Source organism: Dendrobates tinctorius, unplaced genomic scaffold (genome assembly GCF_039654945.1).
Source record: "Dendrobates tinctorius isolate UK_male_01 unplaced genomic scaffold, ASM3965494v1 ptg000060l, whole genome shotgun sequence".
Taxonomy (NCBI): domain Eukaryota; kingdom Metazoa; phylum Chordata; class Amphibia; order Anura; family Dendrobatidae; genus Dendrobates; species Dendrobates tinctorius.
The window spans coordinates 43,658,929-43,671,519 of record NW_027361728.1 but is presented as its reverse complement, the minus strand read 5'-3'; the positions used below and the strand labels follow the sequence as shown (position 1 = coordinate 43,671,519).

The following is a 12,591-nucleotide window of genomic DNA, read 5'->3' as shown; positions in this document are numbered from 1 at the left end:
TTGTCATGTTGGAATGTCCAAGTACGTCCCATGAGCAGCTTCCGGGCTGATGACTGCAAATTTGTCTCCAGTATTTGCTGGTTACGTGCTGTATTCATGTTTCCTTCAACTTTGACCAAGATTCCTTTGCCTTTGTAGCTCACACATCCCCAAAACATCAGCGATCCACATCCGTGCCTTTCATTAGGAATGTAATTCCTTTCATAATAGGCCTCGTGGACCTCTCTCCAAATGTAACGTTTATGGTTGTGGCCAAAAAGTTCAATTTTGGTCTTATCACTCTAAATTACCTTGTTCCAGAAGTTTTGAGGCTTGTCTCTGTACTGTTTTGCGTTTTGTAGGAGAGATACGTTATGGCATTTGCACAGTAATGGCTTTCTTGTGGCGACTCGACCATGCATTTTTCTTCAAGTGCTCTCTTATTGTGCATCTTGAAACAGCCACACCGCTAGTTTTCAGAGAGTCCATTATTTCAGCTGATGTTATTTGTTGGTTTTTCTTTGCATCCCGAATAATTTTCCTCGCATTTGTGGACAAAATTTTTGTTGGTCTACCTGACCGTGGGTTTTGTTTTTACAGAGCCCCTGATTTTCCTTTTTTTAATCACAGTTTGAACGCTGCTGACTGGCAGTATCAATTCCTTGGATATCTTTTTGTATCCCTTTCCTGTTTTATAGACTGTGTGCACACATTGCAGATTTTGATGCGCTTCTGCAGCATTTTTGGATGCGTGGAATTGCATCAAATCCACAGTGTAGTACAGTACCAATGATAGTCAATGGGAATTTGAGAATTGGTGTGCACATGCTGTGGAAAAATCTGCACGGATAAGCTGCGTTTTTTTTTCCGCAGCATGTCAATTCTTTGTGCTGATCTGCAGCGTTTCTGCACTCATTGACTATACATTGAGTAAGGCAAATCTGCACATCAAAAAATGCATGAAAATCCGCAACACATCCGCAAGTAATCTGCAAGAAATCCGCATCAATTCTGCATGAAATCCGCAAACATTTCGGCCTGCTTTTTCTGCCAAGAGATGCAGATTCTGTGCGGAAAATTCAACAGGCCAATTCGCGTGTGGACATAACCATACAGTTCAACTAACTTTTCCCATAGATCGGTTGACAATTATTTTGCTTTCCAAATGACTCACAATCAAGAAATGTCAGTGGCTAGATAAAAGATGCAAGAGTCTGTCTGGATCGCAGAAACTCACTCAGCTTTTATGCACACACACTGATTACAAACAAACAGGCCACAGATGAGGATTTTACCTTTAGTATCCATTCAAACCCATTTTTGTCAACTGCTATGCATGTTATCAGGCCAAAAATCATTAGGGTTTGTAAACTTTTGATTAGGGTTATTTGGATGTTTTGGGTTGTCATTATGATTTAAAGAGAGAAAATACAGTAGTTTGACAATAAATGGCTTTACCAAGCCACTAACCATAAGTGGAGAGAAAGTTTTGGTGTTATCAGTCATATTCTCTGAAAAAAGGCCAAGAAAGCAAAAATTCTGTCGGAGTATGTAAACTTTTGAGCACAACTATATATCTCTCTTCAGAAGATGAGAAGGAGGGGAAGGGAGATGAGCAGCACCTACTACTAGATAGAAATCAATTGGCTGTAAAGAGCTGACTAGGATGTTAAGAGTTAACTCCAATCCTGGAATGTAACTACTGACATTCTGGGCCAAGCACTTTTGGTCGGGCTTCATAGAAACAAGCTGTATACTATTAAAGATAAAATATCTCCATGAAAATGAAAGATAGAGAAAGCATGTCAATTGCAAACTTGCTTAATTTCATGCTATCTACCTCATCAAAACAATTTAAGAACTTGAGAATAACCCTCTAAGGAACACTAACTGAGACACATACTTTTTTTATAATATAAGTCAATAGCCAATCTGTTCTATTTGTATTCTTATACAGTATCATCCTTCACAAATATATGTTGGGGAATATTTCAGACTTACAGTTGGTACAGAAAGTATTCAGACCCATGTAAAAAAAAACCTCATTTTTTTCTCATTAATGTACACTCTGCACCCCATCTAGACTGAAAAATACAGAAATGTAGAAATTTTTGCAAATTTATTAAAAAGGAAAACTGAAATATCACATGGTTTTAAGTATTCAGACCCTTTGCTCAGTATTGTGCAGAAGCACCCTTTTGAGCTAGTACAGCCATGAATCTTCTTGGAAATGATGCAACAAGTTTTTCATACCTGAATTTGGGGATCCTCTGTCATTCTTCCTTGCCGATCCTCTCCTGTTCCATCAGGTTGGATGGTTAACGTTGGTGAACAGACATTTTCAAGTCTCTCCAGAAATGCTCAATTGGGTTTAGGTCAGGGCTCTGGTTGGGCCAGTCAAGAATGGTCACAAAGTTGTTCTGAAGCCACTCTTTTGTTATTTTAGCTGTGTGCTTAGGGTCATTGTCTTGTTGGAAGGTGAACCTTCGTCCAAGTCTGAGGTCCAGAGCACTCTGGAAGAGGTTTTCATCCAGGATATCTCTGAACTTGGCCGCATTCATGTTTCCTTCAATTGCAACCAGTCATCCTGTCACTGCACCTGAAAAACACCCACATAGCATGATGCTGCCACCACCATATTTTACTGTTGGGATTGTATTGGGAAGGTGATGAGCAGTGCCTGGTTTTCTCCACAGATACTGCTTAGAATTATAGCCAAAAAGTGCTATCTTCATCTCATCAGACCAGAGAATCTTATTTCTCATTGTCCGGGAGTCCTTCATGTGTTTTTTTGCAAACTCTATGCGGGTTTTCATATGTCTTGCACTGAGGAGACGCTTCCGTCGAGCCACTCTGCCATAAAGGCCCGACTGGTGGAGGGCTGCAGTGATAGTTGACTTTGTGGAACTTTCTCCCATCTCACAACTGCATCTGTGGAGCTCAGACACAGTGATCTTGGGATTCTTCTTTACCTCTCTCTCCAAGGCTCATCTCCCACGATTGCTTAATTTGGCTGTTTGGCCAGGTCTAGGAAGACTTCTGGTGGTCCCAAACTTCTTCCATTTAAGGATTATGGAGGCCACTGTGTTCTTAGGAACCTTGAGTACAGCAGAAATTCTTTTGTAACCTTGGCCAGATCTGTGTCTTGTCACAATTCTGTCTCTGAACTCTTATGCCAGTTTCTTTGTCCTCATGATTCTCATTTGGTCTGACATGCACTGTGAGCTGTGAGGTCTTATATAGACAAGTGTGTGCCTTTACAAATCAAGTCCTATCAGTTTAATTAAACACAGCTGGACTCCAATGAAGAAATAGAACCATCTCAAAGAGGATCACAATGAAATGGACAGCATGTGACATAAATATGAGTGTCTGAGCAAGGGGTCTGAATATTTATGACCATGTGATATTTCAGTTTTTTCTTTTTTAATAGATTTGCAAAAATGTCTACATTTCTGTTTTTTCAGTCAAGATAGAGTGTATATTAATGAGAAAAAAATGAGCTTTTTTCAATTTACCAAATGGCTGCAATGGAACAAAGAGTATAAATTTTAAAAGGGTCTGAATACTTTCCGTACCCACTGTATATCTCAAATGGAAACATGAAATGTGAGCAGTTTCCTACTGGTATATAAAAAAACAATAAAGATATGCGAAAAAAAGATATGTTTATAAATTGGTTGAAGGGATGGGGCGGTAAAGCTTCAGATGAGTGGTGGTGATGTGTCCATTTGGGTTGCAGTTACATAAAAGCTTGTTATGCCATTATCCACATATTGATCCAGAACTCCAGTTTCATATGTTATACCATAATAATACTGTCCTTTGTTTCTTGGAGCAAAAAAAGTCCCCACGGCTCGAGCGTTGTGCATGTCTGCCTTCCTGTCAATTAGTTCCTTCACCATCTCGGGATTCTGGTTCACAATCGCTATGTGTAAAGCCGTTTCCCCTGGGTACAAGGAATGATAAGAATCATAAGTCTTTCATTTAAAGCCCATAACATTGCTAAGTAACCTTCTACTTGCCAGGTTCGTTCCATCTGATCTGCCTCGAGGAGGAATAATTGTCCATCTATAAACTCTAGATTTATGAAGCTCTATTATAGAATTTAATATCATGTTAATCTCTGGCACATTATATTCAGTAAAAACAGATAATGTGATATTAATAAAAGGTAATGTTGCATCACAGGCAATGAATGGGGCATTTCAGCGATTGATGGAAATGATTTGCTAATTTGATAGAATCACAATTATCCTATTCATTAAGCCATAGCGTGATGGTGCCAGCAAATTGGCTACTGGTATTTAAGTCATGTTTAAACTTGCACCCATGCAAATCTTGAAAACGTTAATGATTAGTTTTGAATTAGCAAGTTCCTCCAAGCCATCTATTCAATAATAGCTCACATTTCATCAGCTGTTATGTCACAGAATTAGATATGTATGAAGCATTGCCAAGGTGGAAACAAAAGCGATTAGCGTCTTATTGAATTTAGTGAACTATAATATAACCGGCTAAGCGTCACTCTGTCCGAAGCCTTTATAGACTGCGCAAGCGCGACGCGCCTGCGCAGTCTGGCTTCAGACAGAATGAGGCAGCCAGCGGTGAGGAGTGTGTGTGGCGCCGGAGATGGCGGTATGCGTACACACTGCATACCGCTATGTCCGGCGCCATATTTACTTACCTGACTGGGAGGAGCGTTGCCACGGCGCTTCTCTTCGGCCGAAGACCGGGCCAGAAGAGCGTCCGGAATCGCGCATGCGCTTAACGCGGTCCGGCGCCATTTTACTGAAGACACATTTGCAGTGTCTTCAGCAATATGGCGCCGGACAGCGCTATGGGCATGTGCGTACTTCGGCGCCAGACTCCTCCCCCGGCCTCCAGCAGAATGTGACAGGCAGCGCTGGAGCACAGGGAAGAAGGGTGAGTATAAGTGGTTTTTTTTTTGTATGTGTGTAGTTTAATAGGGGTGAGAGGGACCATGCATACCAGGAAAGGGGGACAGGGGACAATGCATACCACGAAAGGGGGGTCACGGAACCACGCATACCAGGAAAGGGGAGTGAGGGGACCATGCATATCATGAAAGGGGAGTGAGGGGACCACGCATACCACGAAAGGGGAGTGAGGGGACCATGCATACCACGAAAGGGGGGTGAGGGGACCACGCATACCACGAAAGGAGGGTGAGGGGACCATGTATACCACAAAAGGGGGGTGAAGGGACCATGCATACCATGAAAGGGGAGTGAGGGGACAACGCATACCATGAAAGGGGGTGAGGGGACCACGCATACCAGGATAGGGGGGTGAGGGGACCACACATACCACAAAAGGGAGTGAGGGGACCACGCATACCAGGAAAGGGGGGTGAGGGGACCATGCATACCAGGATAGGGTGGTGAGAGGACCAAACATACCACAAAAGGGGGGGTGAGGGGACCACGCATACCACGAAAGGGGGGTGAGGGGACCACGCCTACCACAAAAGGGGGGTGAGGGGACCATGCATACTACAAAAGGGGGGTGAGGGGACCACGCATACCGCGAAAGGGGGTGAGGGTGTTAGGAACGGCGGAACGCACTAGATAAAAATAAATAATAAAGTGCGTTCGCCGCTCGGGGTCCACCGTGCAGTAGGTGTTACACCGCTGCTAGGTAATGACAGACGAGCAATATGGCGGTATAATGCGCACGGGTTAGGCTTCACCCGAAGTGCGCAAAGCGGGCTCTGTTCACACACAGAGGCGCTGCAACATAAACATACAAAAACGCTGAACCTGTTAGTGACACAGGCCTCAGGTAAATGCACACACGGTATCTGGTCACAGGAACAGGACCCAAGACAGAGGAGCTGCGTCCCTCTAGACCTACCATGTTTGCGGTGTCGCTTCTGCGAGCGCCAAGAAGGGCTGCAGCTGCAGCGCGGCGTAGGACACTGCCGCTCGACGACAAAGCCAGAAAGCAAGCGCAATGTCGGACGCTAGCGTAGCGGTGCGGTGTGCACAGTGGCTTAAGGCTTGCCACTGACTGGCGCGGACTGCTAAACTAATTCCCTATCCACATGTGTAATATCAGAGGGAAGGGGTTTTATAATGAGTCAGTCACCAGAACCATACATCCGTCACCATTCACACTTGGCAAGTATAGTCTATACTAGCGCATGGCCGAACGGTCATGCGCGCTTTTTATAGCCATGCGGGACCTTCCAGATCTCCGAGATGGACCAATGAGATCTGGAGCAGGACCTGGGCACATGACTCCCGATCTCCAATGGGAGATCGTCTCATGAGCATGCCCAGTAGGAGCACAGAGGAACTTAGTCTCTGGAGCGGTCTGCTGCAAAGTAATCTTCTCTGCAGTAGATAGACAGCAGGAGACCGCAGAATGTGGGCTCTGGATTCCTGCAGAGCAGACACAGAAACCGGACGCCTAACAGAGGGGACCATGCATACCACAAAAGGAGGGTGAGGGGACCATGCATACCAGGAAAGGAGGGTGAGGGGACCACGCATACCAGGATAGGGGGGTGAGGGGACCACTCATACCACAAAAGGGGAGTGAGGGGACCACGCATACCAGGATAGGGGTGAGGGGACCACGCATACCATGAAAGGGGAGTGAGGGGACCACGCATACCAGGATAGGGGGGTGAGGGGACCACGCATACCAGTAAAGGGGAGTGAGGGGACCACTCATACCAGGATAGGGGGGTAAGGGGACCACGCATACCAGGAAAGGGGGGTGAGGGAACCATGCATACCACAAAAGGGGAGTGAGAGGACCATGCATACCACGAAAGGGGGGGGTGAGGGGACCATGCATACCACGAAAAGGGGGGCGATGGGACCATGCATACCATTATTGGGGGGTGAGAGGACCATGCATACCAGGATTGGGGGGTGAGGGGTAGCATGCATACCAGGATTGGGGTGTGAGGGGACTATGCATACCAGGATAGGAATGAACGGGTACCATGCATACCAGGATAGGGAAGAGGGGGCCATACATACCATTATAGGTATGAGGGGGGACCATATATACCAGAATAGGGATGGGGGGTGCCATGCATACCAGGATAGGAGGGGGGCAGCACATACCAGGATGGGAGACCATATACCAATAAAAATGCTCGCCACCCGGGCGTTGAACGGATTCATAACTAGTATCTTATATCGGCAGTAGTGATGTGCGGGTAGCATCGCTGCTCGGGTCTCCCGAGCATACTCAGGTGATCTCCGAGTATTTTGGCGTGCTCGGAGATTTAGTTTTCCTCATCTCAGCTGCATGATTTGCAACTCTCCTTGAGAAAGCGGTGCGGTGTGCACGCGAATCGTGCCTTGGGGTTTTTTACTCGGTCCTGGGGTCTTGTCTACTGCCCTTTACATCACTGGTGAGTCTCGTTTTCCGGTCTCCTGTTTTGGCATTGGCCTTTATGAGACGTTTTCAGCACAGATAGCTCATTATAGCTTTTATTTGCACATGCATACTGCTACTAGCCTACGGCTCATATGCAAACTGCCACATACATTTAAATCATTTACCGTTCTGAGTTCTCCCCTTGCATTTATACCTTCTTGTAATGTTATATACTGGTTATTAACCCCTTATTAGGTTTTTGGTATTAATGCATTTTTGGGCATCAACATCCTCCCAGTGACGCACCTGGATTATCCTGCTATGGTTTCATTATTTTTATACATGCAATTATTGTAAGTCCTGATTATTCACCTAATAAAATGATACTTTTTTAGATTTTTTTGCCTACTAGCTCTTTTTTTCTCCTTATACACATGATTTGCAACTTGTAGACAGGCTGTACACATGTGGGAATTCCCTAACAAACAGGCATTCCATACATGTACAGTATTCAAGCTGTCTAGCAGTCGCAAATCATGTAGCGGAGGCGCCGAAAACTAAATCTCCGAGCGCGCCAAAATACTCGGAGACCACCCGAGCATGCTCAGGGAGACCTGAGCAACGAGTATACTCTCTCATCACTAATTGGCACTTATTATAATGTAGAAAATATTAAGCTTCAATTAAAGGGGTTTCCTTTAGTTTTGGTAACGTAAGCTGGAAAAATGCAAATTTTTGAATATACTTTGTGTTTCAGTGCACAGTTATCTCCTTTGGTCTTGTGTGCTATCAGTGTCAGTGCAGTGAGAAGAATCATTCTCCAGGTTGTATCAGCACACACATGTCTAGTCTCCACACTGATGGAGCATAATCTGAGCTCTTGACCACAGTGGATTAATTCTCATAGTATATTAGAAAATTTGTTATCTTACAAGGTAAAGTGCTACCTGCAATACTGATGTCATACAGCTAGGGAATGCCATTCATGCCTGGTGGGTGGAGATCCAACTGCTAGAACATACACCTAAGAATAGAGGGTTTCATCAGACACTACTCCACTCCGAGTCAGAAAAGGTGTCTTCAAATTGAATGGTGCTAGAGCTTTAGACTGGAAGGGGTAATGAGAACAAAAAAGGGGGGCTTTACTTTGCCATGCTGCCCCTTGGTGGTAAATCTCTTTTTGGAAGGTGGAATGAGAACAAAAAAGGGAGCTTTACATTATCATGCTGCACCCTTGGTGGTATATCTATTTCTGGGTTCCCAAAAGTCAGATATTTATGGTATATCCTAAAAATTTGCCATCAATTACCTTGGTGGAAATCTACTTTTCAAAACAAATGTCTTTTAGACTTGTCACATTAAGTCTGAATAAGTATTCCCTAAATACATCTGTGTCAGCCTTTGGTAAACTGCTAGAAATCTCCAGTTCTTATTACATGGGTTTTCAATGACTTTCAAACTTTTTGTAAAATGAGTTTGGTTTCGACCTAGTAGCCAGCGCAGAGCAGAATTGCTGGTACAAGGCATTAGTGCAGGGCTGTTGTTTTTTTAATACCTAACCCTAGACCTATGAAAAATATGTTTTAAAGTACTGGAAAACCCTATAATATTGTGGTAGATCATTGGTAGGAGTATCAGTGTTGCATCCCTTTTTTTTACTTTTTTTAAAGTCATAAAAATTCTGATTTCGGCCGTCGAAAAGAGCATTTATATACACCGGGCTGCCTTGTTATGTATGTTAGAATCCGGAGTAGATGGATCGGATCCCCCCTGATTGTCTTGCCACCCTTATCCCCCTCTTTTTTTTCCTTACTTCATGGTTGCACTTGTTGGTTTCTGGATCTACTCAAATGTACACTGCTATAATACTACTTTACTGTTCTTTGCATATGATACATCTTATACTCTTGTATATCTGCCTCTGTGTGCTGGCAAATCACAGTGATATACTGTGTATCCAATTGTTTCCTTCTTTTACTCTACTTTTGCAATGTCTTAATCAATTTTACCTGTATAAAAAATGCTGATTCTGGAGATATTAAATACCTAAGGCTAGTTTTACACTTGCTTTTTTTTGCAGCGCGTTTTTCCCGCAAAAAAACGCATTGAAAAAACGCATACAAAAGCATACAACTGCTGCGTTTTTTTCAAGCATTTTTATGAGCATGCATGAAAAAAACGCAGCGTTTTTATGCGTTTGTATGCGTTTTTAGTGCGTTTTTACCGCGTTTACGTTTTTTTCCAACATTAGGTGGCCCCTCACACTAACCCAAACCATGACTTTACTAACCCTAACCCTGACCCTAACCCTAACCCTAACCATGACTTTACTAACCCTAACCCTGACCCTAACCCTTAACCAAACCATACTTAACCCTAACCCAAACCCTAACTAACCTTAACCCTAACCCTAACCCTGACCCTAACCCTTAACCAAACCATACTTAACCCTAACCCTGACCCTAACCCTAACCCTAACCCTGACCCTAACCCTTAACCAAACCATACTTAACCCTAACCCTAACCCTAACCATGACTTTACTAACCCTAACCCTGACCCTAACCCTAACCCTGACCCTAACCCTAACCCTAACCCTGACCCTGACCCTAACCCTTAACCAAACCATACTTAACCCTAACCCAAACCCTAAACCCTAACTAACCCTAACCCTAACCCTGACCCTAACCCTAACCCTAAACCCCCTTAACTAACCCTAACTCTAACCCAAACCCCTAAATTCCATGGTTAAAAAAAAAAACGCATGTGCAAAAAAACGCATACATGAGCATGCCAGTGCGCACGTATGCGCATCCATAGGCTATAATGGCAATTTTTAGCGCAAAACGTGCGCATATGTGCGCATGCACTTTTTTGCAGGGCCAAAAAATGCAACATGCTGCGTCTGGAAAATACAAACGCACACCCCAAAAAAACGCAGCGCATGAAAATCGCATACGTGCGCTTACCAGCGCGCAGGTATGCGCACCCATGTTAAATATAGGGGAAAAAACGCATGCGCACGTATGCGTTTTTTTCCAGCGCAAAAAAACGCAAATGTGAAACCAGCCTAACCTGATCAAAACCTTTCTGGTTTTGCTGAAGGAAAAGTATGCCTAGAAATATACTATAAAACTAAACAGCAGAAAAAAAGATAATTTGTCCTCATCTCTTCCATTTCAGACTAGTAGATGACTGATGGATTTGGACTTAATCTGCTCAGAGGGCTGTTCTAGCCATGAAATTATTCCAGAAAATGAAGTATTTCTCCTACAAAATTATTGCAATTACACATGTTTTGTTATACACATCTTTGTTTCTTTGTGTGTATTACTACAACACAAAAAGCAGAGAAAAAGAGACAGATAGACATCATTTCAAACAAAATCCCCAAAAGTGGGACAAACAACATTTTCTCACCAAAATTGTGGATAAACAACTTTATTTCAAGCATGTAATGCTCTTTCAAACTCACCTGTGGCAAGTAACAGGTGTGGGCAATATGAAAATCACACCTGAAACCAGCTAAAAAGAGGTGAAGTTGACTCAATCTTTGCATTGTGTGTCTGTATGTGCCACACTAAGCACGGAGAACAGAAAGAGGAGAAAAGAACTGTCTCAGGACTTGAGAACCAAAATTGTTGAAAAATATCTACAATTTTAAGGTTACAAGTCAGTTTCCAGAATTCTTGATATTCCTTTGACCACAATACGCAACATAATCAAGAAGTTTGCAACCCATGGCACTTTAGCTAATTTCCTTGGATGTGAATGGCAGAGAAAAATTGATGGAAGGTTGCAACGCAGGATAGTCTGGATGGTGAAAATGCAGCCCCAATCAAGTTCCAAAGAAATTCAAGCGGTCCTGCAGGCTCACGGTGCATCAGTGTCAACATGAACTATCAGTCAACATTTGAATTAAATGAAACACTATGGCAGGAGACGCAGGAGAACCCCGCTCTTGACAGATACATGAAAAAGCTAGACTGCAGTTTGCCAAAATCTACATGATTAAGCCAATTTTCTTCTGTGAAAGCATCTTGTTGACAGATGAGACTAAGATAGAGCTTTTTGGTAAAACATATCATTCTACTGTTTACCGAAAACTGAATGACGCCTTTAAAGAAAAGAATACAGTGCTTACAGTAAAATATGGTGGAGGTTCAAAGATATTTTGGGGTTGCTTTGCTGGCCCTCTGGCACTGGTTGCCTTAACTGTGTGCAAGGCATCATGAAATCTGAAGATTACCAATGGATTTTGGGTCGCAATCTAGTGCCCAGTGTCAGATAGCTAGATTTGTGTCCTAGGTCATGACCCCAAACATACTTTAAGAAGCACCCAGAAATGGATGGAAACAAAGTGCTGGACAGTTCTGAAGTGGCCAACAATGAGTTCAGATCTAAATCCCATTTAACACCTGTGGAGAGATCCTAAAATTGCTGCTGGAACAAGGCACCCTTCAAATATGACCGAGAGCTTTTTGCAGAAGAGTGGTCCAGAATTCCAGTTGAGAGGTGTAAGAAGCTTGTTGATTGTTATATTGAAGCAATTGCAGTTATTTATTCCAAATTATGTGCAGCTAAATATTAGGTTGCGGGTGCCAACAATTTTGTCTATCCCATTTTTGGGGTATTGTGTGAAATTATTTCCAATATCCATTTATTTCACTGTTTTGTTTGTGTTGTTCCAATACACACAAAGGAAATAAACATGTGTTTAACAAAACATGTAATTGTAATAATTTTCTGGGAGAAATACTTCATTGTATAGTTTTACAGCTATTTTGCAAACTTTGTTCCCTAAAGAATATTGTCCTAAACGCCCACAACCATCTCCCTAAGTGGAGCTTAACATTTTCCTATAGTTTTCATTGCAATATCATGAAGAAGATGAACCAGATATAACTATGGAGAAATCACTGGGATTTTTTTCTTTATATTTCCTGCATTTAATATTGCTCTAAGTGCCATCAAATTGGATATTTTTGTTTGTTTTGACTTTTTTTGGTGTTAGAAGTCTTGTGAGATTGGTGTATTACCTTCTCATATCCTATAAGTGGCACTGTTGTTACTGTCCTATTTCTAAACCTGCAGTTACTACTACCCATCAGTGCATTGTGTTCATGCAGAGCAGTGACTGTACAGAACTAACAGAGTGCCCTTCTGTTGTTCTATGTCTAGTAGTATTTCAAGTGGACTTTTAGATCCTCTCTACACATTCATTGTATCATTTTAATTTACACCATTCTACT

General features: G+C 42.9%; 1 protein-coding gene across 2 annotated transcripts in view; it reads right to left on the bottom strand.

Annotated features, from left to right (window-relative positions):
- LOC141092602 (transient receptor potential cation channel subfamily V member 6-like) overlaps positions 1-12,591 on the bottom strand; it is a 98,723-nt gene that overhangs the window by 52,433 nt on the left and 33,699 nt on the right. Inside the window, exon 4 of one of the 2 annotated variants that reach the window (XM_073578930.1) lies at positions 3,788-3,928. The exons of the other annotated variant lie outside the window; for it this stretch is intronic. Within the exon in view, the coding sequence (XP_073435031.1) occupies positions 3,788-3,928 (141 nt within the window). The remainder of the gene's footprint in view (positions 1-3,787; positions 3,929-12,591) is intronic. 2 annotated transcript variants of the gene reach the window in all.